Source organism: Scyliorhinus torazame, chromosome 11 (assembly GCF_047496885.1).
Source record: "Scyliorhinus torazame isolate Kashiwa2021f chromosome 11, sScyTor2.1, whole genome shotgun sequence".
NCBI lineage: Eukaryota > Metazoa > Chordata > Chondrichthyes > Carcharhiniformes > Scyliorhinidae > Scyliorhinus > Scyliorhinus torazame.
The window spans coordinates 217,758,761-217,785,387 of NC_092717.1; the positions used below are offsets into that span (position 1 = coordinate 217,758,761).

The window sequence follows — 26,627 nt, forward strand, 5'->3', positions numbered from 1 at the left end:
AAGATGGAGGTCGGGATTGCAGGCGCTGGCTACAACGCTGCACCCGTTTGCCCCATGGAAAGATTCGGGGAGTCCGGTGGTGGTGGCCACGTTGAAGATATAAAAGCAATTTCGGCAGCACTTTAGGTTAGGGGCAGTGTTGAAGCTGATGCCGATCCTAGGGAATCATGGGTTTGAGCCAGCGAGGTTTGATGCTAGGTTTCGGGAATGGAAGGAGTGAGGGGTGATGGAAATGAAGGACTTGTATCTAGATGGACGGTTTGCGAGTTTGGAGGACTTGGGGGAGAAGTTTGGGATCCTGCGGGGGGAGGTTATAGGTATATGCAGGTGTGGGATTTTGATGGTTGTTTAAGTGAGTGGAGGGCATTTGTGAACGGTATGGGAGGGGCCCGACCAATCACGTACTTATATTCTGGTCCTGCCCGAAGTTGGGGAAATTTTTGAGGTCATTCTTCAGCACCATGTCGGCAATCTTGCACATGGATATGGAGCCCAGTCCCTAGGGGGCCATATTTGGGTGTAGGACTTGTTGGAGCTGCATACAAGAGTGGGAGGCGGACATTTTAGCCTTCACATCGCTGATTACTTGCAGGTGGGTCCTGTTGAGGTGGAAGTCAGCTTCTCCACCTCGTGCTTAAGTATGGCTGGGGGAGAAGGTCAAATTTGTTTTGAGGCGGCGAGTGGGGGATTCCACAAGAGATGGGGTTTGTTTGTATTACATTTTAAAGAGCTGGTTACCATCAGCTGTTAAGGGGGGTGGGCGGGGGTGGACAAAGTGGGGTTTTTGGTCTCGGTGATTGGATGGAGGAGGGGCAGTTTGGAGTTTGTGTTTGTTATGTTGTGTATTTAAAATGTTAAAATATTAAAAACTTGAATAAAAATATTTTCAAAAAAATACCAGTTTTTAATATGTGTTCTCTAAATTGTCAGATTGCATGCCTGACATCCAGTGTACGGTGAGCAGAAATCTCCATAGCCATTACTTATGGTCCGATCCACAAGCTCTGTTCCCCAGCCACTAACTGAAAATGAAAATCGCTTATTGTCACAAGTAGGCCTCAAATGAAGTTACTGTGAAAAGCCCCTAGTTGCCACATTCCGGTGCCTGTTCGGGGAGGCTGGTACAGGAGTTGAACCGTGCTGCTGGCCTGCCTTGGTCTGCTTTAAAAGCCAGCTATTTAGCCCAGTGTGCTAAACCAGCCCCTCTATCCTCTCGCTGGCAACTGACTTGAGGTGAAACAAATCTTTACAAATGTTGATCAATCCTTTGATCATCTGCCCTTATCGCTTCAGGTGACTTGGTGTCATATTTTGTTTTATATTGCTCCTGTGAAACTCCATGAATATTTTATAATCTGAAGTGTCCTATATAGGTGTTCTCTGGATAATGATTTATAGCGACTTCAATGTCACTCTTACTTTAGTGTGACCTTGAATTGAGCTATCGGTTTCAGTAAAGTTGCGCAAAGTGTACCATGTGGTAATTTAGAGGTTGCAGTTTTAAAAAGAACAGTTCTTTAGAAGAATCTGTTACAGATCCTGAATACTTTCATTTGATTATTTAAACTTAAAAGGGGAAAATGCACAGTGAAGTGCCATTTTATAAAATAAATATATCCAAAGACTGTCTTTGTAATAAAAAATGGTTATGGAGATTTCTGCTCTCGCTATGCTGCATGTCAGGCATGCAATCTGACAATTTAGAGAACGCATATTAAAAACCTGACTTTTCTTGGAAAATATTTTTATTCAAGTTTTTAATATGAAATGAAAAAATAAAAATTGCTTATTGTCACAAGTAGGCTTCAAATGAAGTTACTGTGAAAAGCCCCTAGTCGCCACATTCCGGCGCCTGTTCGGGAAGGCTGGTATGGGAATTGAACCGTGCTGCTGGCCTGCCTGGGTCTGCTTCAAAAGCCAGCGATTTAGCCCTGGTGCTAAACCAGAGAATACAAATATAAGAGAATACGTAAATCTTTTAGAGGCATATAAATTGTATAAGATCGTTAGAGGTTATCGACTAAATAGGAGATCTACATATGGGGTGGGCAGGATATTTCGGATGGTGGGGTTTCCCTCAGGAATATATTCCCACCAATGATGGCAGCCCAGCAACCATTTGACTCTCTTAAGCCCCCACCATGAGCCCTATTCTAGTATTTATTCCACCTGGTCCCTGACCACATTCACAGCCTGATAAATGTCCATAGATTCAACCTCCTGTATCCTTTTTGATGTTGAGTTAAGTCTCTGATCCCATTTATTTTCCGTTAGAAAGGCTGATTACTCCCACTTCTGGAATATTTGACGAATGTGATATAAAATATTTGTTTAGAGATATTAGTTACTGTAATGTAGATAGGTCGGTCTGATTTTATTAGTTCACAGACAAAGGATTTCAGAACGCATGGCAAAGTAAGGAGGAGGTGTGTCCAGCTACGGAGGGGAAAAGGATGCTGGGTAATAGGGGGCCAGAGGAAGGGATTGGAAGTGAGCCAATTAGGATGTATGGCCAGGTCAGGAGGGGTATAGGATGACCTATGGGAATCGTGTATGTGAAGCTTGATGCCATTTGAATGTATCAGTAGAGATTCCTTTGACCTGCAGACTCACTCGATTCCGGAGGTACAGAAAGCAGGATGTGTTTTGTACCGCTGTGAACTGAGTCAGACTTGCAAGTCAAATAAAATAACTAATGCTATACCTGCAAATCCATCTCGACTTTTATTGAGGCCAGACTGACGGGTAAAGAAATTTATGGTTTGTCATATTGAACATCTCAGCCTCTCATTTTGTTTCTCTTATCGCATTTGCAGTGCCAAGGCATTCAAGGCTATGAGCCAAGTGCTGGAAAATGGGGTTAGAATACTTTGGTGGTTGTTTTTGACCGGTGTAAACGTCATGGACTGAAGGGCCTTTTCTGTGCTGTAAACTTCTATGACTATGTCCCAATGAAACTATTGCCGACAAACTCTACTATTACTGTTCTCTCCCAGCTTCCTAGCTTGGATGTGGATTCAATTGTAGCTTTTAAAAGGAAATTAGAGGAGAGAGAAAATTTGTACGCCAATGGGGAAAGGGGAGGTTAATGGTACTTATTAAATTTCTCTTGCAGGGGCAGCACGGTGGCACAGTGGTTAGCATTGCTGCTTACGGCACTGAGGACCCGGGTTCGAATCCCGCCCCGGGTCACTGTCCATGTGGAGTTTGCACATTCTCCCCGTGTCTGCATGAGTTTCACCCCCACAACCTGAAAGATGTGCAGGGTAGGTGGATTGGCTACGCTAAATTGCCCCTTAATTGGAAAAACGAATTGGGTACTCTAAATTTATTTATTTTTAAAAATTTCTCTTGCAGAGCCTGCACAGACATTTTTTTTAATTCAAAAAAAATAAAAATTTAGTGTATCCAATTAATCTTATCCAATAAAGGGGCAATTTAGTGTGGGCAATCGACCTACCCTGCACATCTTTGTTCTTTGTTCTTTGAAACCCACGCAAACACGGGGAGAATGTGCAAAGTCCACACGGACAATGACCCAGAGTCGGGATCGAAGCTGGGACTTGGGTGCCATGAGGCAACAGGGCAAACCACTTGCACCACCGTGCTGCCCTCGCCTGCACAGACAAGATGGGCCGAATGGCCTCTTTTTCTGTGCTGTAACCATTCTATGATTCTATGTTTTTTTTGATTTGCCCTCGTTAAGTTTCCTTGCTGTATTTACTAGCTGAGTGGTCAGCAGATAATTAGTTTCCTGGTTTCTCAGGAAAGAGGCGCCTGAACGTTCCATGAATTTCTCTGGTATCTAATGGTCAAGTAAGTTGGGAGTTACATGGAGATTTAGAAAACGAATTCCTCTCTGAGACATTTAATACATGGGACGCAATACATCACAAAGCCTATCAGAGTTCATCCTTGTTGTGTTTAGCTGTTCTGTAGTTCCCAAATAAACATAAAAATATTGAATAGTGCAGCACAGAAAAAGGGCATTTTGCCCATTGAGTCTGTGTTGGCTCTTTCAAAGAACCCTCTCATCATCAGCCATTGAAACGGTTTATCTTTATTTACCCCAACTAAACCCTGAACACCACCATCAAATTTCCTCTTACCTTTTCTTTTCCAGTATTTAATAATCTTTATTGTCACAAGTAGGCTTACATTGCAATGAAGTTATTGTGAAAAGCCTCTAGTCCTCACATTCCAGCCCCTGTTCGGGTACACAGAGGGAGATTTCAGACTGTCCAAATTACCTAACAGCACATCTTTCGGGACTTGTGGGAGAAAACCAGAGAACCCGGAGGAAACCCACACAGACACAGGGAGGGCGTGCAGACAGCGCACAGTTACCCAAGCTGGCAATCGAACCTGGAACCCTGGAGCACAGCTCTAGTCTCTCCAGACTTACCCACAAACATAATCACTCATCCCAGAACTATTCCAGTACATGTTTCCTGTTGCCTCCAAAACTCTCAAGTCCTTCTTTTGAAGTATGGTGCTCAGAATTGGACACAATACTCCAGCTGGGACGGAGACCATGAGATATTTGAGTATGTCCAAGCTGTAAATGACATCATCATCATCATCTTCATCGTCCCCTCATGATTGAAGAGTCCAATGCCAGATCGGCACAGACATCCACAGAACTGGCAGTTCATTTTGCCACGGTTGGTTACAGTATTTTCCCCAAGAGTGGTAATCTGCAATGCATAAGTTTGTATGGTTCTTTTTTAAGCTGTCCTTCTTTTGTTTTTACTGACCACCATGTTGTAGTTTGCGGTGAGATAGTGTTTTACCGAACTTTACCTCCCTCATTCGTAGTAAATTACAGTTTCCTCTATACATCTTTGAAATCCTTCTATTCCTTGTCTTATCTAGCTTCTTCCCATTGAATCAACCGTATCCATTTCAGCTCAACCACTGCATGAGGCACCAGATTTCACATTCTGACCACTCTCTGGTCAAAGACAATTCTCCTGAATTCCTTATTGGATCCAATAGTAACCATCCAATATCCATAGCCTCTTGACTTGGACTTCTCCCGAACATCCTTTCCATTCGACTAAAGCTGCCAAGGTCCCGAAGACCTCTAACAGGTTACCATTTAGCCCTCTCCATACTTGGGAAGCGTCCCCAGCTTATCCAGTCCTTTCTAATACTTTTGTTAGAGATAGTTTGATGAGTTTAATGATTAAGAGACTACATTGAAACATATGAATCCAGACTGGAGTACTTCATTTAAATGCAGCAGACTTTGATTTGGAAGAATATGTCTTTTTAAAAAGGTCTTATTTACCTTGTGTATCTTCGGTCTCTGAATCATTTTGGAACAGATTAGCTTAATCTAAAATATTCCCTATGTTAAACAGGAGTAGACCATTCAGTCTCTTGAGGCGTTTAAAACACTCCAATAGATCATGGTTTATCTGTACCTCAACTGCACTTACTGGTCTTTGATCTGTATCCCTTGAGACCCTGTTCATTCTGTCCGTATTTGTGTAATGCAGTCAACGTAAATCATTTACTTCTAAAACTCAGATTTTCATATGATTGTAATAGTTTTCTCAGTAGAATGGGGATTCAAATGGATAATGGTTTAATTAACACAACACTTTTTCGAGGTTGTTTGATTTAACAATTTATTCCATTTTTTATAGGAGATTCTATAGGGAAATGCGGGGAAATGCCTTGGAAAAGAAATCCAATTATGAATTGTTGGAGTGAGTAGCTTTTTGTTTCTGTACTAAGAGCTAACATGTCGCGTTTTAATGAGTATGTATTTATTTCAGTGTGTAAGTAGCTTATTTTCTGACTTGTCTCAAAATATTCCAAAAGGGATAAAGGCTGTAATTTGGTAGTTATTTTTTATTCTGAAATCTCATTTGAGAAAATTGGATCTAAATAAAGTTAATTTCTGTCAGCCTAAATAAAAACTAAATTTAGTTTGTAGGTATAAATGTTAGACCAATTATTGCAAGCAATGCAACATTAGATTTTAAGACCCAGTGTTCACAAAACTTTTTTGAAAATAAAAATGCTTTTGTGCATTAAGGATGGCATTTTATCAGGGGGTCGGGATTGAAAGCACTGGCAACAGCGCCGCTGCCGATAGCCCCGGGGAAGTACTCAAGGAGTCCGGTAATAATAGCTTCATTGAGAATTTGGAGGCAGTTTCGCCAACACTTCGGGTTGGGGGCAGGGTCAAGGGAAATGTCGATTCGGGGGAACCACAGATTTGAGCCAGGGAGGTGGGATGGAAATTTTCGGAAATGGGAGTAGAAGGGGATTAAGACACTGAAGGATTTGTTTCTTATGGGTCGGTTTGCAGGATTGAAGGAGCTGGAAACAAAGTATGGGCTGGAGCAGGGGGAAATGTTTAGATACTTGCAGGTTCGAGATTTTGCCAGAAAGGAGATACAGAACTTCCTGGAGGAGCCGGCCTCCACATTGCTGGAGGAGGTGCTGATGACAGGGGGACTGGAGAAGGTGGTAGTGTCAGCGGTGTACGGAGCTATTTTGGAAGAGGATAAGGCACCACTGGAAGGGATCAAAGCAAAGTGGGAGGAAGAGCTGGGAGAGGTTATAGAGGAGGGGGTCTGGTGTGAGGTGCTCCGGAGAGTGAATGCCTCCATCTCGTGCGCGAGGTTGGGGCTGATACAGCTGAAGGTGGTATACAGAGAACACCTCACGAGGGCGAGGATAAGACGATTCTTTGAAGGAGTAGAAGATGTGTATGAACGTTGGGGGGGGGGAAGCCCGCTAACCACATTCATATGTTTTGGTCCTGTCCGAAGCTAGAGGATTACTGAAAGGAGGTTTTTAGGATAATTTTTAAAGTGGTGCACGTGAAACTGGATCGGGCCCCCGGGAGGCCATATTCGGGGTGTTGGACCAGCCATGGTTGGAAACAGGTGCGAAGGCAGATGTTGTAGCCTTCGCCTCGTTGATCACCCGAAGGTGGACCCTGATGGGTTGGAGGGCAGCCTCTCCACCCTGTGCCCTGGTGTGGCGGGGGGATCTGTTGGAATTCTTGACTCTTGGGACGGTTAAGTTTGAACTGAGGGGAAGGATGGAGGGGTTCGACAATTCATGGGCATTATTCATTATGCACTTTCAAGAACTGGATAACATCGAACATTCGTTGGGTGGGAGGGTTGGGGGGGGGGGGGGGGAGGGGGGCGGTGAGTGTTAATGGTGGCCATGGGTGATTCCTGATTCCTTTTTGTCAGTTGTTTATGTGAACATGTGGGTGAATGTTTTGGGTTTGGTGGGAGGATGGGATCGTTGTTATCGATATGGGGATTGACATATTTGTTACTGGTTATTGTTTATGACTGATTATTGTTTATTGTTGGTGGGTGTAAATTTGGGATAAAATTCGAAAAAGGAGGAGAATAAAGAAATATTTTTGAAAAAAAGAATGGCATTTTATTCCGTAGTATTTGGTAGTGTAAAGGTAAAGTCGCCAAAGTCACAGTCACCATAGGCTGCTTTGCCCTTTGAGGAGGAGAACTTGACTGGTGGTGATTTTACCTGAGGATCACCGCACCTCATGCAAGTGGCAAGGTTGAGACGGTGAGGCCTTTGTGAATAAGCTCAGCTGGTACAGGAATTGAACCCATGCTGTTGGCCTTGCTCTGCATCACAGACCAGCTGTCCAGCCAAATGAGCGAAACCTGCCACCTAATTGTAGTATTTACAGCACAGAAGCAGATCATTTGGCCCAGCATGTTTCTGATGGTATTTATACACCACATGAGTCTCCTCCCACCCTCTCATCCAATTCCATCAACAGATCCTTCTATTATGTTCTGCCTTGTGTTTGTCTACCTTATAATTATGCCTATGCCATTTGCCTCATCTGGTGATAGTGAGTTCCACATTCTAACCACTCTCTGGATAAAATTTTTCCTGATTTGCCTCATGAACTTATTCGTGGCCATCTTTAGTAGTGCCCCCCCCCCCCCCCCCCCCCCCCCGAGTTGCTGCTGCCATTGACCAATGTCTACCACTCTGCCAGGAAGTCTAAGAACGGTTGCCACCGCCTAAAGAACCCTTGTACCAACCCTCTCAAGGCAAATTTCACCCTCTCCCACTTAATAAACCCCGCCATATCGTTGATCCAGGATTCCACGCTTGGGGGCCTCGCATCCTTCCACTGAAGAAGAATCCTTCGCCGGACTACCAGGGACGCAAAGGCCAGAATTCCGGCCTCTTTCGCCTCCTGCACTCCCGGCTCCTCTGCCACCCCAAATATTGCGAGCCCCCATCCCGGCTTGCCCCTGGATCCTACCACCCTCGACACCGTCCTCGCTACGCCCTTCCAAAATTCCTCCAGCGCTGGGCATGCCCAGAACATATGGGTGTGATTTGCTGGGCTCCCTGAACACCTAACACACCTGTCCTCACCCCCAAAAAACCAACTCATCACTGTCCCGGTCATGTGTGCCCTGTGCAGCACCTTAAACTGTGTGAGGCTGAGCCTCGCGCATGATGAGGAAGAGTTCACCCTCCCCAGGGCGTCTGCCCACGTCCCTTCCTCAATTTTCTCTCCCAACTCCTCCACCCACTTACCTTTTACCTCCACCACCGAGGCCTCCTCCTCCTCCTGCATCATCTGGTAAGTTTCCGAGATCTTCCCCACTTCCACCCACCCCCCCCGAGAGCACCCTGTCCTGTACTGTGTGTGGCCGTAGCCGCGGGAATTCCGCCACCTGCCGTCTGGCAAACGCCCTTACCTGTAAGTACCTGAAGGTGTTCCTCGGGGGAGCCGTACTTTTCCTCCAGCTCACCCAGGCTCGCGAACTTCCCGTCCACAAACAGGTCCCCCAACTTTCGTATCCCTGCCCTATGCCACCCCGTAAACCCTCCACCTGTTCTTCCTGGGGCGAACCGGTGGTTCCCCCGTAATGGGGCCCCCGCCGAGGCCCCCACTTCCCCCCGTGCCGCCTCCATTGCCCCCAAATTTTGAAGGCAGCCACCACCACCGGGCTCGTATACCTCCTTGGAGAGAACGGCAGTGGCGCCGTTGCCAGCGCCCCCAGAGTCGTACCCACACAAGATGCCGTCTCCAGCCTCTTCCATGTGGCCCCCTCCCCGCGCACCATCGTCGCATTGGCGGTCCAGTAGTATCCACAGAGGTTGGGCAGCGCCAGTCCCCCCCCTATCTCTACTCCGCTCCAGGAACACCCTTCTCACCCTCGGAGTCCCTCGCACCCACACAAACCCCATTATACTCCTGTTAACCCGCCTGAAAAAAGCCTTCGGGATAAACACGGGGAGGCACTGGAACAGGAACAAAAACCTTGGGAGCACCCTACCCGCCAAGGACAGCGGCAATGCGTTCCACCTCTTGAACTCCTCCTCCATTTGCTCCACCAGCCTTGTCAAATTAAGCCTATGCAGGGCCCCCAGCTCCTGGCCACCTGGACTCCCAGATACCTGAAGCTCCTCTCCGCCTTTTTTGGTGGGAGCTCGCCAATCCCCCTCTCCTGGTCCCTGGATGAACTACGAACAGCTTGTAGCCAGTTAAAATGGCTAACTCCTGATTCAAAATGGCTAACTCCCGATTTAAAATGGCGAACGGCAAAGGCTGATGGGAAAGTCAGCCAACAGGACACAAACGAGCAGCTGCAGGTTGAGTGTGTATTTACCTCTGGAAAGGCCAGACAAGATCGATACCAGCAACCATCAGCATAACAAAACACCAGCCATCTGCATATTAATGAGCAATCCCCGGGAACAATGAGCAACATTTAGACACATAAAGCCAAACCAGACTCTTTGGCGCCAGCAGAAGCCTACACAATGGGAAGTAAACGACCACCTCAGGACCGCCCATCGATCAGGGAACCGCTCCAGCATTGGAGAAAACGAACCAAGTGATTGGGACAAAGTCCAATCACTTGGAACCAGGTACAGGGTCCGCCCCGAAAGGCAGGAAGCCCCTGGGGACTATAAGAATTAAGCCCCAAGTTCAAATCGTTCTTCTTGACCGGGTCACTCAGCAACGCGAACCAACCCTTGACAGTGACCGGTTCAGCCGCCGTTGATATCCAGTAAGTCTTACTTCAACGCTTGCTACGAGACAGGCGCTCCTAGCTACCAATCTGTACCAACTTCGAATCCCGCAGGCTCAGAACCCGAATGAAAGGCCATTTGTTTCCCTGACCTGGTGGGCCAGTTGCAAGTTACATATTGGCCTGTTAGTAGTAGAAGCAGCTTAGACGTAGAATTTGTACATGAGTAGCGATTACTGTGTATAATAAATGTGCTTTGATTTAAATCTTACTAAGCGGTGTATTGGATTATTGATCATTACTCGGACTTGAACCACGTGGCGGTATCATAAAGATACCTGGCGACTCAAGAGCAAAGGTGATAAAACAGAGAAATTAAACTAAGGCAAAAGTTAGCAACAAGCTGGCTCTTCCCCATGTTGAGCTTGCACCCCGAAAAGTCCCCGAATTCCCTAAGAATCCTCATTACCTCCGGCATTCCTCCCACCGGGTCCGCCACATACAGCAGCAGGTCATCCGCATAAAGTGACACCCTATGCTCCTCCCCACCACGCACCAACCCCCTCCAGTTCCTTGACTCCCTCAGTGCCATAGCCAGGGGTTCAATCGCCAGTGTGAAGAGCAGGGGGGATAGGGGACATCTCTGTCTCGTTCCTCGGTGCAACCGAAAGTACTCGGACCTCCTCCTGTTTGTGGCCACACTCGCCATCGGGACCTCATACAACAGCCTAACCCACCTGACAAACCCCTCCCCAAACCCGAATCTCTTCAGCACCTCCCACAGGTACCCCCACTCTACCCTATCGAAGGCTTTCTCAGCGTCAATCGCCACCACTATCTCCGCCTCCCCCTCCCTCGCCGGCATGATAACGTTCAAAACCCTCCGCACATTCGCGTTCAACTGCCTCCCCTTCACAAACCCCGTCTGGTCATCATGGATGATCTGCGGCACACAATCCTCAATCCTCGTGGCTAAGACCTTCGCCAGCACCTTGGCATCTACATTTAGCAAGGAAATCGGTCAGTAGGTCCCACACTGCAGGGGATCCTTGTCCCGCTTCAGGATCAAGGAGATCAGTGCCCGGGACATCGTCGGGGGCAAAGGCCCCCCTCCCTTGCCTCATTGAAGGTCCTAACTAACAGCGGGCCCAACAGATCCATATATTTTTTATAGAATTAGACTGGGAAACTATCCGGCCTCGGTGCCTTCCCCACCTACATGCTTCCTATCCCTTTGATCAGCTCCTCCAGCCCAATCGGGGCCCCCAATCCCGCCACCAGTCCCTCTTCCACCTTTGGAAACGTCAATTGGTCCAGAAAGAAGCCCATCCCTCCCTCCTCCCATGGGGGCTCGGATCGGTACAATTCCTCGTAGAAGTCCCTGAAGACCCCATTGATGCCAGCTCCACTCAGCACCCCACCTCCCCCCCCACCCCTGTCCTTAACTCCCCCGATCTACCTAGCTGCGTCCCACTTCCGAAGCTGATGCGCCGGCATCCGGCTTGCCTTTCCCAATACTCTTAAATCGCCCCCTGGGCCTTCCTCCACTGCAGCTCCGCCTTCCTGGTGGTCACCAAGTCGAATTCGGCCTGGAGGCTACGCCTCTTCCTCAACAATCCTTCCTCGGGCTCCTCCGCATACCTCCTGTCTACCCTCACCATCTCCCCCACCAGCCTCTCCCTATCCCCCCGCTCCCTGTGGGCCCTAATGGAGATCACCTCTCCCCTCACCACCACCTTCAGTGCCTCCCATACCATCCCCACTCGGACCTCCCGTTGTCGTTGGTCTCCAGGTACCTCTCTATACTTCCTCGGACCCGCTTGCTCACCTCATCGTCCGCCAACAGCCCCACCTCCAAGAGCCACAGCGGGCACTGGTCCCTCTCCTCCCCCGTCTCCAAGTCCACCCAATGCGGGGCGTAGTCCGAAATGGCCATTGCCGTTCGTGAATACGCCTTATGGAAGAATGAAAATCCCCTAGCCCCCGGCCTTGCAAATCTCCAAGGGTCCACCCCTCCCATCTGGTCCATAAACCCCCTCAGCACTCTAGCCGCCGCCGCCGACTTCCTACCCGTCCTAGACCTGGAGCGATCCAGCGCCAGGTCCAGCACCGTGTTAAAGTCTCCCCCCATTATCAGGCCCCCCACTTCCAAGTCTGGGATCCGGCCCAACATACGCCGCATAAAACCCGCATCGTCCCAGTTCGGGGCATACACATTGACCAGTACCACCCTCTCTCCCTGCAACTTACCACTTACCATTATGTACCTGCCGCCATTATCTGCCACAATGCTTGACGCCTCAAACGACACCTTCTTTCCCACCAAGATTTTTGGCATCCAGCCCCGAGTGAAACACCTGACCTACCCACCCTTTCCTCAATCTTATCTGGTCTGCCACCTTCAGATGTGTCTCCTGAAGTATAACCACATCCGCCTTGAGCCCCTTCAGCAGCGCGAGCACGCGGGCCCACTTAACCGGCCCATTCCGTCCCCTTACATTCCAGGTTATCAGCCAGATCAGGGGGCTACCCGCCCCCCTCCCCCGCCGATTAGCCATGACCCCTCCTTGGCCAGCCATGCTCCCGCACCCCACACCCGGCCCGTTCCCCACAGTGGCATACCCCCGTCTCGACCCCCCCCCCCCCCCCCACTCGCTCCAGCTCCTCCTTGACCATAGCAGCAGCAACTCGATTCCCCCCCCCCCCCCCCCGGCTAGGACCCATCCTAGCTGATTTACTCCCCCCCCATTGCACTTCCGCAAGTCAGCTGACTCCTGCTGACCCTGGCCACTCCCGCCTCTCCTTCGACCCTCCCATTGTGTGGCACACCCTCCTCTCCCGTCCCCATCCATAGGCTCTCCCCCTCCCCCTTCTGTTCTAAGCGCGGGAAACAACCCTCGCCTCCCCGCCCCAGCCCCGCCCCCTCCAGTCTTCAGCACGAGAAAAAGCCCGCGCTTTCCACCTACCAGGCCCCGCCACCTCTGACGCAGATCCTTTTACAGGCCCGGTCCCCTCACCCCTGACTCGGGCCTCCCCCTCCCCTGCGGGGCCCCATCTCACCTCCAAAAGCCCCCCCCGACCAACCCAACCAAAACAGTGCCCAACCCGCCCCAGCCACCCTCACCGACCCAAAAGAGAAAAAACACAAAGAAAAAGAAACCCGGAGCAATACAAAGGCCCCACCCTCGAAACAAAAATAAACATAGCATATCAACCGTAGTCCCCAATCGCCCGTCCCGACCCTCAATCTGTGTCCAACTTCTCGGCCTGAACAAAGACCCACGCCTCCTCCGGAGACTCAAAATAATGGTGCCGGTCCTTGTAGGTAACCCACAGTCGCGCCGGCTGCAACATGCCAAACTTCACCCCCTTCCTGTGCAGCACCGCCTTCGCTCGATTGTACCCGGCCCTCCTCTTCGCCACCTCCGCACTCCAGTCCTGATATATCCGAACCTCCGCGTCCTCCCATCTGCTGCTCCTCTCCTTCTTGGCCCACCTGAGCACACACTCCCGATCGACGAACCGATGGATCCTCACCAGCACTGCCCGCAGAGGCTCGTTAGCCTTGGGCATCCTTGCCAGCACTCCATGGGCCCCTTCCAGCTCCAGGGGCCCCTGGAAGGAGCCCGCTCCCATCAGCGAGTTCAACATGGTGACCACATAAGCCCCCACGTCCGGCCCCTCCGGGAGGCCCAGAATCCGCAGATTCTTCCGCCTCGACCGATTCTCCATCTCCTCGAACCGCTCCTGCCATTTCTTGTGGAGCGCCTCGTGCGCCTCCACCTTTACCGCCAGGCCTAAGATCTCGTCCTCATTGTCAGAGATCTGTTGTCGAGCCTTGCGGATCGCCACTCCCTGGGCCGCCTGTGTCTCCAGCAGCTTATCAATAGACGCCTTCATCGGCTCTAGCAGGTCCATTTTAATCTCTCTGAAGCAGTGCTGGATACCCTCCTGCTGCTCTTCCGCCCACTGCAGCCACGCTGCCTGGTCTCCGCCCGCCGCCATTTTGGCCTTCTTCCCTCGCACCTTCTTCGGGTCCACCACCACCTTTTCTGTCGCCCCGCTCCTAGTTGAAGGCATATACTGACGGGGAGCTTTTGTAGACTCCTTCCCACACCGGGAAACGTCGAAAAAGTGCTATTGGGGGCCTTGAAAAGAGCCCAAAAGTCATTTTTTGCGGGAGCTGCCGAATGTGCGACTTAGCTCCGCATAGCCGCAACCGGAAGTCCCCTGGTATCATTCTTAAACTGCAACCTAACCGGTACCTCAATAATTTTACATATATGAAAATGAGGACTGTTCTGAGTAGTGTAGCCAAGGTTGTTTACAAATTTAATGTCAGTTCTCTGTTTTTTAAAAGTATGTTTTTATTAGGTTTTAATTTTTTACAAATAACGCAACAAACATATTTTCAATGCAAAACAGGTACAGTAGAGAAGAAGCGTTATTACAAATATAAGAACAAAATTAAACTTTTTCCAATAATACAACCACAACAAAGAAAAAGCAAATAACTTAAACTCTATATCCAAAATCCCTAATAGCCCTAACAGCTGACAGTGTCTAGATCTTTGAAAAAGGAGATAAACGGTTGCCTTCGTCAGGTAGGATCTCTCGACAGAGATCTCTCAAATTTACCCCTGATGGTAAATTTAACTTTCTCCAAATGCAGAAAGGACATTTTTGTTTCCTTTTTGGGCGGCAAGGTGGTTAGCATTGCTGCCTCACAGCTTTATGGACCCGGATTGAATTCCAGCTTTGGGTGACTGTCTATGTGGAGTTTGCACTTTCTCCCCATGTCTGTGTGAGTTTCCTACGGGTGCTCCGGTTTTCTCCCACAGTCTAAAGATGTGCAGGTTATTTGGATTGGCCGTGCTAAATTACTCCATTGTGTCCAAAAGTTTAGGTGGGATTATGGGGATAGGGTGGTGTTGTGGTCTTTTAAAAAAAAAAAAATATGTTTATTCAAAGTTTTTCAACAAAAATTTTCAACCATTTAAACCCCCCCCCCCGTAACAAAAAAGAAAAGAGAAAGAACCGAACAAAACATAAACATATCAATCCAACATATTGCAGAACTTGTACAATGGGTTCCTCCCGCACATATTGACTTTCCCACATGTTTATGTTTTTCCTTTTTCAAGAGCCCCTAAGAAAAACCCCTTCCCCGCCTGCCCATATCCCCCCCCCCCCCCCCCCCCCCCTGCCGAAAGAGACACCTCCCCCCCCTCCCTCCCTGGGTTGCTGCTGCTGCTGACCGACCTCATTCTAACGCTCCGCGAGATAGTCAGGAACGGTTGCCACCGCCTGAAGAACCCCTGCGCAGACCCTCTCAAGGCAAACTTTATCCTCTCTAGCTTAATGAACCCTGCCATGTCATTTATCCAGGCTTCCACACTGGGGGGCTTTGCGTCTTTCCATGATAGCAAGATCCTCCGCCGGGCTACCAGGGACGCCAAGGCCAGGATACCGGCCTCTTTCGCCTCCTGCACTCCTGGCTCGTCTGCCACCCCAAATAGTGCCAGCCCCCAACTTGGCTTGACCTGGACTTTCACCACCTTAGACATAGTCCTCGCGACACCCCTCCCGAACCCATCCAGTGCCGGGCACGACCAGAACATATGGGCGTGATTCGCCGGGCTTCCTGAGCACCTCCCACATCTGTCCTCCACCCCAAAGAACCTACTCAGCCTCGACCCTGTCATATGCGCTCTGTGAATAACCTTAAACTGTATCAGGCTAAGCCTGGCACACGAGGAAGAGGAATTAACCCTACTCAGGGCATCAGCCCACACAGACCCTCTTCAATCTCCTCCCCCAACTCCTCCCCCCATTTGCTCTTCAGCTCCTCTACCAGAGCCTCCTCCTCTTCTTTCATCTCCTGATATATTGCCGAAACCTTGCCCTCTCCGACCCATACACCGGAAATCACCCTGTCCTGAATCCCCTGTGCCGGGAGCAACGGGAATTCCCTCACCTGCCGCCTCACAAACACCCGCAACACTTCCCAGAGATACTCCCACTCCACTCGGTCAAAGGCCTTCTCCGCGTCCATAGCTGCCACTATCTCCGCCTCCCCTTCCACCGATGGCATCATAATCACGTTTAGGAGCCTCCGCATATTGGTGTTTAGCTGCCTGCCCTTTACAAATCCCGCCTGGTCCTCGTGAATCACCCTCGGGACACATTCCTCAGTCCTTGTAGCCAGCACTTTTGCCAGCAACTTAGCGTCCACAGTAAGGAGCGAAATCGGCCTATACGACCCACATTACAGTGGGTCCTTGTCCCGCTTCAGGATCAAAGAAATCATCGTCCCGGACATTGTCGGGGGCAGGGTCCCCCCCTCCCTTGCCTCATTGAAAGTCCTCAGCAGCAACGGGGCTAACAGGTCTGCATACTTCCTGTAAAACTCAACCGGGAACCCATCTGGTCCCGGGGCCTTCCCCGCCTGCATACTCCCCAGTCCTTTAATCAGCTCCTCCAACCCAATTGGTGCCCCCAAACCAGCCACCTCCTGCTCCTCCACCCTCGGGAACCTCAGTTGATCCAGAAATCGTCGCATCCCCTCTTCCCCCGCTGGAGGCTGAGATCTGTACAGCTCCTCATAAAAGGCCTTAAATGCCTCATTTACTTTCGCCGCACTCCGCACCGTTGTTCCCCTGCCATCCTTGACTCCACCTATCTCCCTCGCTGCCATCCTCTTACGGAGCTGATGTGCCAGCATCCGGCTCGCCTTCTCCCCATACTCGTACGTTGCCCCCTGTGCTTTCCTCCACTGTGCCTCTGCCGTCCCTGTGGTCAACAGGTCGAATTCCGCCTGGAGACTTCGCCTCTCCCTAAGTAGTCCCTCTTCAGGGGCCTCTGCATATCTCCTGTCCACCCTTAAGATCTCCCCCACTAATCTCTCCCTTTCCCTGCGCTCTCTCTTCTCCCTGTGAGCCCTGATGGAGATGAACTCTCCCCTGACTACCGCCTTCAGCGCCTCCCATACTACCCCCACCTGCACCTCCCTGTTGTCGTTGGCCTCCAAATACCTTTTAATGCACCCCCGTACCCTACCGCACACCACCTCATCTGCCAGTAATCCCACATCCAAACGCCACAGCGGGCGTTGGTCTCTCTCCTCTCCCAACTCCAGTTCCACCCAGTGCGGGGCGTGGTCTGAGATGGCTATGGCCGAATACTCCGTTCCCTCCACTTTCGGGATCAGCGCCCTGCTCAGAACAATAAAATCTATCCGGGAGTAGGCTTTGTGTACGTGGGAAAAAAAAAGAAAATTCCCTGGCCAGGGGCCTAGCAAATCTCCACGGATCCACTCCCCCCATCTGGTCCATAAACCCCCTAAGCACCTTGGCCGCAGCCGGCCTCTTCCCCGTCCTAGATCTGGAACGATCTAATGCTGGGTCCAACACCGTGTTGAAATCCCCCCCCCCCATTATCAAGCTTCCTACCTCCAGGTCCGGAATACGCCCCAACATAGGCTTCATAAATCCAGTATCGTCCCAGTTCGGGGCGTATACATTTACCAATACCACCCACGCCTCCTGCAGCCTACCGCTCACCATCACGTATCGACCTTCATTGTCCACTACTATATTCTTGGCCTCAAACGACCAAGTATTGCCCCACCAGTATTGCCACCCCTCTATTCTTCGCATCCAGCCCTGAATGGAATACCTGTCCTACCCATCCCTTTCTTAACCTGACCTGGTCTGCCACCTTCAAATGTGTCTCCTGAAGCATGACCACGTCTGCTTTCAGTCCCTTTAAGTGCACGAATACTCGGGCCCTCTTAACCGGCTCATTCAGGCCCCTCACATTCCACGTTATCAGCCGGATTGGGGGGCTCCTCCCCCCCCCCCCCCCCCCCCCCCCCCCCCCCCCCCCCCCCCGCCGACTAACCATCTTCTTTTCTAGGCCAGTCCCGTGCCCGCGCCTCCCGCACCCTCCAGTCCCCCAGACGGGGAACCCCCGCCCCGACCACCTCTTCTGTTTTCAGTTCCCCCTCGGCCAATGCAGCAGCAACCCTATTTCTCCCCCCCCTCTCTTCTCCCCCCCCTTCCCCCCCCCTGCCAGATCCATATCTAGCTCTTTTGCTCCTCCCATAACACTCCCGAAAGTAAGCTGACCCCGGCGTCCCCCGCCTTCCCGTTGACCCCCCCCCCGTGTGGAAATCCCCCCTCCTCCTCCTCCCCAGCCGTCGGTGTGCGCTCCTCCATCCCCCCCTCCGTCCTTCCCTAGCGCGGGAAAAAGCCCGCGCTGTCCTGAGCCCCTCTGGCGCAGCTCCTGTTGCGGCCTTATCCCAATTCCCCCATCCCCGGGCCTCCCCTCCCTACAGCACCGGCGCCCACATTCCCTCACAGTCTCCCCATCAGATCTCTTCCCCCATCCCCATCCATCGCCCAACCCGTGGAACATTCCTTACGCATAGTTAAAACCCTGTATACAATCGACAACCCCCCACAACCACAGACCCTCAGTTTGAGTCCTTCTTTTCAGTTTGTATAAAGGTCCAAGCCTCCTCAGGCGTTTCAAAGTAGTGTTGTCGATCCTGAAATGTGACCCACAATCGCGCTGGCTGCAGCATTCCGAATCTCACCCCCTTACTAAGCAGCACCGCCTTGGCCCGAGTAAAACCAGCTCTCTTCTTTGCCAACTCCGTACTCCAGACCTGATAAATTCGGATCACCGCATTCTCCCACCTGCTGCTCCGCTCTTTCTTGGCCCATCTCAGGACACACTCTCTGTCCACGAAACAATGAAACCTCACCACTAACGCCCTTGGCGGCTCGTTGGCCTTGGGTCTCCTCGCCAGGACCCAATGGGCCCCATCTAGCTCCAGGGGACTCGGAGAGGCCTCCGCACCCATCAGCGAATGGAGCATCGTGCTCACATACGCCCCGGCATCGGCCCCCTCCACCCCTTCAGGGAGACCCAGAATCTGAAGATTCTTCCTCCTCGACCTGTTCTCCAGGTCCTCGAATCTTTCGGCCCACCTCTTGTGCAGCGCCTCGTGCGCCTCCATCTTCACCGCCAGGCCCAAGATCTCGTCCTCGTTCTCAGCGGCTTTTTCCCGCACCTCTCGGATCTCTACCCCGTGGGCCTTCTGGGTCTCCTTTAGCCCCCCGATCGCCATCAGCAGTGGCGCCAGCACCTCTTTCTTAAGCTCCTCCACGCAGCGCCTGAGAAACTCCTGCTGCTCCGGCCCCCATGCCGCTCGATCTCCGCCCTCTGCCATCTTGTTTTTTCTCCCTTGCTTATTTCGCTGCTCCAAAACCGCTCTTTGACCGCTCCATTTCTGGTCCATTCCATATACTATGGAAGGGGGACCTTGCTCTCACCTTCCCACACGGGAAGTCGTCGAACAATTTCCGTTGGGGCTCCTCTGGAGAGCCCAAAAGTCCGTTCTAGCGGGAGCCACCGATATGTGCGGCTTAGCTCCGCATCGCCGCAACCGGAAGTCCGGTGTTGTGGTCTTAAGTAGGGTGCTCTTTCCAAGGGCCGGTGCAGACTCGATGGGCCGAATGGTCTCCTGCACTGTAAATTCTATGAACCTATGATTAAGTCCCCTAACTAGCCAGATGCACGAGGCGGAACGGGAGACCTCCAACTGAGCAGCATCCACCTCCAGGCTATCGATAAGGCAAAGGCAATAATAATCTTTATTATTGTCACAAGTAGGTTTACATTAACACTGCAATGAAGTTACTGTGAAAATCTCCATGTCACCACATTCCGCCGCCTATTTTGGTACACTGAGGGAGAATTTAGAATGTCCAAATTACCTAACAGTAAGTCTTTCAGGACTTGTGGAAGGAAACCGGAGCACACTGACAAAACCCACGCAGACATGGGGAGAACGTGCAGATTCCGCACAGACAGTGACCCAAGCCGGGAAGCGAATCTGGGACCCTGGCGCTGTGAAGCAACAGTGCGACCCACTGTCTCTATCCCAGAGTGAACTGCCGAAGAGTTCGAAACCCCAAATATAATCACCAGTGGACATGGCTGTAATTCTAATCGGAGAATATTAGATGTAGTTTTAAAAAACGAAGCCCAGAAACTGGCAAGTTTGTGGCAAGTCGAAAACATATGCTTGTGATCTGTGGGGGCAAGCGAACAGTGGTCATAACATTTGGGAAAAGTCCATTCATCCTTGACTTGGTCAAATGTCTTACTACACCAGGTTAATGTCCAACAGGTTTGTTTCGAACCACTAACTTTCGGAGTGCAGCTCCTTCCTCAGGTGAATGAATCATTCACCTGAGGAAGGAGCTGCGCTCCGAAAGCTAGTGATTCGAACCAAACCTGTTGGACTTTAACCTGGTGTTGTAAGACTTCTTACTGTGCCCACCCCAGTCCAACGCCGGCATCTCCATATCTTGGTCAAATGAATGCTATATAGCATTTTGAACTAAATTTAGCTCAAATGAGCATATGAGGACATAGAGTTGAACCTGTAGAGGGTCTCTGCCCACATCTCTTGTGAGTGTAGGGCCCAGTTCACTCTCCCATTTCACCCTCACCCTGGTCAGTGGAGAGGATAGACTCCCTGCCCGGCTGAGCGGAGGAAAGAATCCTCTCCAGTAAGGTGGAAGATGGAGACCGATGAAAGGAAGGTGCTCTCTGCCACCTTTCCAGGCAGGAAGGCTCCAACGATTTAAAGGTTAGGTGGATTGCTCCTTAGTGTCCACAGATGTGTAGGTTAGGTGGGACTTTGGGGTTATGGAGGTAGGATCTTTTAGAGGGTTGGTGCAGACTTGATCGGCCGTATGACTTTCTTCTGCAATGTAGGGAATTCTGTGGTTCTATTGAAGATCATTTGTCAATTACTCACCCATTCTGTAAGCTTATCAACATTTTCCTTTATTTTGTCTCAGTCTGCTGTATTGACTGCAACTGCTATATGGTGTCACCTGCAAATTTTGAAATTGTGCTGCAGTTCCCAAGTCCAGAATAATATGTGCAACTTGGAATAGGGAATACACATGTGAATGCATATTTCCTGTTCAGATATAGGGCAGCACAGTAGCACAGTGGTTAGCACTGTTGCTTCACAGCACCAGGGTCCCAGGTTCGATTTCCGGCTTGGATCACTGTCTGTGCGGAGTCTGCACGTTCTCCCTGTGTCTGCGTGGGTTTCCTCCGGGTGCTCCAGTTTCCCGCCACAAGTCCTGAAAGACGTGCTGTTAGGTAATTTGGACATTCTGCATTCTCCCTCAGTGTACCCGAACAGGCGGCGGAATGTGGCGACGAGGGGCTTTTCACAGTAACTTCATTGCAGTATTAATGTAAGCTTACTTGTGACAATAAAGATTATTATTATTATATAGGCAGTTATTTGCACATGAGAGATTTGACTGCTTCCAAATAGGAAGCTTCTCCACATGCTTTGTGAATCTGAGGTTCACCATGGAAGCATATTTGGAATGTACAAAAGCAAATTTTGGCACATCTAAAATCCTTGGGCGGGATTCTCTGTTTTGCCGGAGCCCGGGGGTTTCCCGACAGCGTGGGGCTGCCCCACAGTGGGAAACCCGATTGGCCAGCCGGCGTAACGGAGAATCCCGCTGGCGGGTCGGGGCCGAAATGTGGCACGGGGGGCGGAGAATCCAGCCCCAAGAGTCTGAAATAATCTGCACTTGCCACCAATCAGTTGACAACAAAGTTTTTATCAGTTGGTGCAGTATTCTTGGCACATAGCATCTTTTATTTGTCATTAACATGCTTTTTGGAGTAAATAGTCATCACTGTCTTCTATGTAGATATACTAATATGTTTCTCCATGTTTCCATAATTTTCTCCCTTCCCTGACACCCTTGGCTTTGATAGAAGAAGATTCAATTGGTTTGGTGGATCAGATTTGGTTTCTTTTGAGTTAACAAATAGACAATGCTGAAGCAATTGTGTTAGAAAGAATGTTGTTTAGTAATTACAATTACACAGTCCGATCAAATCATGTGGCATTTTTTAAATCGGTGGGCAGGAAATACTTTAGGATAGTTGGACATTGTCTTACTTTCCAGTTAGGTCATAAATCTGCACAAGACTGCAATGGTAATATTGAAAAAAATGAGGTTTATAAATTGAAGAATACTCCAATTCCACCTTGTACAGTTAAATTTTCAGAGAAGTAAGAACTGCTCCTCCCTGTTGATAAAATCTGAGTATTAGTTTTGTTCTTTGTGAAGCCATTCTTAATAATCTTTATTCCTGGATGACTAGATATTTTCAACAATGAAGTAACTGTCATGCATAGTTTTTGTTTTCTGGACCAAATTAAATGTATTCCTTTCATCAATGGAAAGACCTGCACTGATGTGAAGTTCGATTTGCATTTTATTCACCAGATGGTCAATGCGATACCTTATGCCTTCCCCGGAGTAGCTTTTAGGAACTAAATGATCAACAGCAGGAGGCTGTTCACTAATTAATAATGGTCAAGTTGGTCAATTAGAAGGCAGATCAGATTACCATCCATTCTATACGTTTGCTAATTAGAATCTGCACAGTCCCTCAGAGTGGTATGGATAACGCGTTCAGTGCAGAATCCTGTTGTACTTAATAGATTTGAACAGACAAGCTGCCTGAGAATAAACCTAATGATTTTACAAATATTGACTTAAGTAATGGACAAACTGGGATTTTTGTTACATGTATATCAATTTAGTTGATGTTGAAAGAGCAATATTTTATTCGTGTTAGTTATTTTGAAAAAAATCTTATCCTTTTGTCTTTGTCTCTGAGATATTTGGAACAGAAATAAAATGGAGCTACCTTAATCCAGTTGATCCCTTCAGTCTGTACTCTCTCTGGATGAAGCATTATGACAAGCAAATAAATTCATACAATCATTTCATTTCTTTGAAGTGTAGGTGAAATGCATACCTCTAGTTCCCGCACACTGTACTATATCTACAATTCCAGATCGCAGCCCCAAAAGGTTAACAGGATGACTTTCTTCAAAGCTTACCTGGCTGAGTATTTCTAGCTTTTCTGTTCTTATAAAGTAAAGTATAGATTTTTCTTTGGTTTCTCAAATGTGTAACATTATAATAAATGCCACAGATGCAATGACTTTTGAAAAGGGGCAACTACAATATTTCAACATAGGTATTGAGAGACAAACAATGATTATGCTCTCCTTGCTATTTTAATTTCCTGAAACGTTGTTTCAAAGATATGTGCATTTATTAGTCTTAGAACCTTTTGTGCTTCGATTGGTAACTTGATATTTTGTAAATCTATTAGATGCAGTTCAATTATATATGCATCACTTGCCCAGGCTTATTTGTTTTGATTCTCATCTACTTTCATGGTGCCTTCCATAGCCATTCTAAATTCTTCCTTTTGGTTTATACTGATTCATCAAATGACTGAGCTGGTCCTGTCCACCACCAGTTTTTACCATTTAATTTGAGGTTCAAATGTATATTTTCCATGCTGAATAAAATTATGCTACAACGAGTGTAATTTTTTACTCATTTGGCAGTCTGGATAGAACATTGGCTAGTTGTTAAGTCCCTAATATAAACCATTTTAGCTCAATAGGCTGGACAGCTGGTTGGTGATGCAGAGTGAGGCCAACAGCGGGTTCGATTCTAGTACCGGCTGAGGTTCTTCAAGAAGGGTCTGCCTTCTCAACCTTGCCACTTGCCTAAGGTGTGGTGACCCTCAGGTTAAATCACCACTGGTCAGCTCTCTCTCTCTCAAAAGGGGAAAGCAGCCTATGGTCATCTGGGACTATGGCGACTTACTAATATGTATGATACTGTGAGATAAATACATGCAAGTACTGCATTGTGATGCCTTTTGCAAAATGAAATGTTGCAGCTGTCAAATTGGAAATCTCTACAAGTATTCTGAATTGGAGTTTCAAAGATGGATGCAGTGAGAAAAATTATTTCCAACATAACATTTGTCTTGTACAATTCTGTTAAGAAACAATGCGATGAATGTTGAGCTCCCTAAGCGTTCGCATAATTATGACTGGATTCACTCTGACCTGATTGCAGTAATTTGTACCAGTTTGATCTGGAACGTTGCCAGTTGCCTTTTTTTTGTTGGACACACTTTCACACTATACCAGCAGATGGTTTTGAAATCTGCTTTGTGGCTTGTAGATAAATGTTCTGCCTTAAGCTGACCTACTGTTCCTCGGATGTCAGATGTCAAAGCTTTCTTTCATTTTAAGTGGATCTGTCCCTGTGGCTGTTGAAATTGCATATGTTCTAGCATTTGGTGATATCATGGTATTTAATCATACATTCTGCATGAGTACATTTCCTGAGGGTTTTAATGAATAACTGGCCAAAGACTGAGATTTTAGTGATTCAAGACATGAAAACTTGAACCAATGCTGTGCCTTAATAAGATATTTCAAAGAATAATCATTTCCAGAATCATTTTCTTTTTTAAAGCAAAATTTAAATAATAGAAAGTGTTCGGAGAAGGAAACGACAGATGTTCTAAACAGCTATGAAAATTATACGGTTGTGAAGCTGAATGTTTGAAGTACACGGTGGGTTAGAAACGAGCCTGAATATAGCTTTTGAGCATTTATGTAGCATTTGGAGTATTGACATAACATTTCAAGTACAATCGTTGTCTGCAGTTGGACATTCTTTTTTCAGAAATTACTCAATTAAATACTGGGAAGTCTGAAGCCATTGCCTTCTCTCCTCGCTACAGACTCCGTTCCCTAGTCATCAACTCCATCTCTCTCCCTGGTGGCTGTTGTGCCTGAACTAGACTGTTTTTGCAACCTGGGGTATCATACTTAACACAGAGGTGAGCTTCTGACCACATCCGCGTGATCGCTAAGACCACCAATATCCACCTCTGTAATATCGCCCCACCCTGCCCTTGCTCAGCTCCTCTGTTGCTGAACCCTCATCCATGCGTTTGTTACCTCTACCTTTGTCTATTCCTGGCAAGACTTCCGCCTTCTACTCTCTCTAAACTTGAGGTCATCCAAAACTAATCTGCCTGAATCCTTAGCCGCATTAAGTCCATACACACTGTTGTCGAACGCATTGTGAAAGTTCAATCTTCTTTACTTATAAAAACATCAAAATAACAGTACAACAAGGATTCAGAAACCATCAGCGGTTATACACAATACACAAGCTCCTCGTGGCAAAACTGAAACCCGTGCAAGCACATTCTACACATGAGTTCACTCACGCATGCTCGCACTTGCTAAAGGCATTCATAAGTATAATCAAATAGGAAGATGCTTACAATAACACTCTATAACACTTCTTTCCCCACCTCTCTAAATGTCAGCCCCCCTTTAGGAAATAAACATAATTAAACTGAATGTCGCAACCACATGTCAATCTTTCAGGAACATTAGATTCCCCTGAACAACAGGAACCACTTCTGTTGAATTTCCACAGCAGCATTTCCTTCTGCCGTTTGATCTGGAAACTTAGCTGTCTCAGGATTTCGGTGTGGTTTTTTGCTGTGGCGTGTTGGAACTGTCGATCAATGAGCCGAGTGCAATATCCCGTTCATACAAGGGCATCTTTCAGTGTCTGTAGATGTCTGTTACGCTCCTCCTCATCTGAGTAGATCCTGTGTATATTATGTTGTGGTATAGATACATAAAAAGACGAGAACTTGCATTTATTTTGTGTTGTGACATACCTTTCAGAAACATTCTGAAGTCCTTCATTTTTAAAAGAAATATTTTTATTCTCTTTTTTTCACATTTTCTTCAAAATTTACATCCACCAACAAACAGTAAATGGTAACGAATACAATGTCAATCCCCTTCTTAACAGCAACAATCCCATCCTCCCACTAACCCCCGAACAGCAGTCCACATGACAATATAAACATCAAATAAAAAACAGACAGAAAGGAATCAGGAATCACCCATACACCATTAATGTATATAGTCCCTCCCCCCCCCCCCCCCCCCCCCCGGCTAATATTCAAGACCATCCAATCCCCGAAAGTGTACAATGAATGGCACCCCCCCCCCCCCCCCTCCTCCCAGACTCCTCACCTCCACTTCCTCTCGAAAACACCTCACCCAGTATCGGTCCCTTCTCCCAACTTTTCATCCCGGCTAGGCTCATCAAAACCTGTTCTACCAGGCTCTGATGGCCGCAACCCCTCCCCCACCTCACTCCCGTTCACTGGCCGGCTTAAACCAGCCAGTGTGGAGGCCCCCGCCTGGGTCTCAATCCCCTCCCATACCCTCCCCCCGCCCGGTCCCAAGAAAACACAAAAATCCCCTTTAACACACAACCCCAGCATAAACACACAAGCCCCAAAGAATCATCATTGCGAAAGAGAATCCCAGCTCTTACCTTGTCCAAATAGACAATGTCAACTCATTTAGTACATATAGCAGCATGCAGTGAAAAAATAAAGCTGCATAAAGCTACATACTCTCCTACCAACCCCCTGCCCTCAGTATGAGACCAATCCTCAGTCCCATTTCTCAATTCTGCCACACTCCTTCTGCCTTCACAAACACCTCCGCCGCTTCCACCGTCTCAAAATAAAAGTCTTTGGATTTGTGGGTCACCGTCACCGTAGCTGGATAAGCTATGCCGCACCGCACCTTGCTGCTATACAGTGCTGTCTTCACTCGGC

The 26,627-nt window shown here is 48.6% G+C and overlaps 1 protein-coding gene across 8 annotated transcripts in view; it reads left to right on the forward strand.

Moving 5' to 3' along the window:
* The window catches only part of LOC140385791 (focal adhesion kinase 1), a 904,772-nt gene that overhangs the window by 489,997 nt on the left and 388,148 nt on the right, over nt 1–26,627 (forward strand). For all 8 annotated transcript variants that reach the window (XM_072468319.1, XM_072468317.1, XM_072468318.1 and 5 more), the window contains one exon: nt 5,655–5,717. In XM_072468319.1, the coding sequence (XP_072324420.1) occupies nt 5,655–5,717 (63 nt within the window). The remainder of the gene's footprint in view (nt 1–5,654; nt 5,718–26,627) is intronic.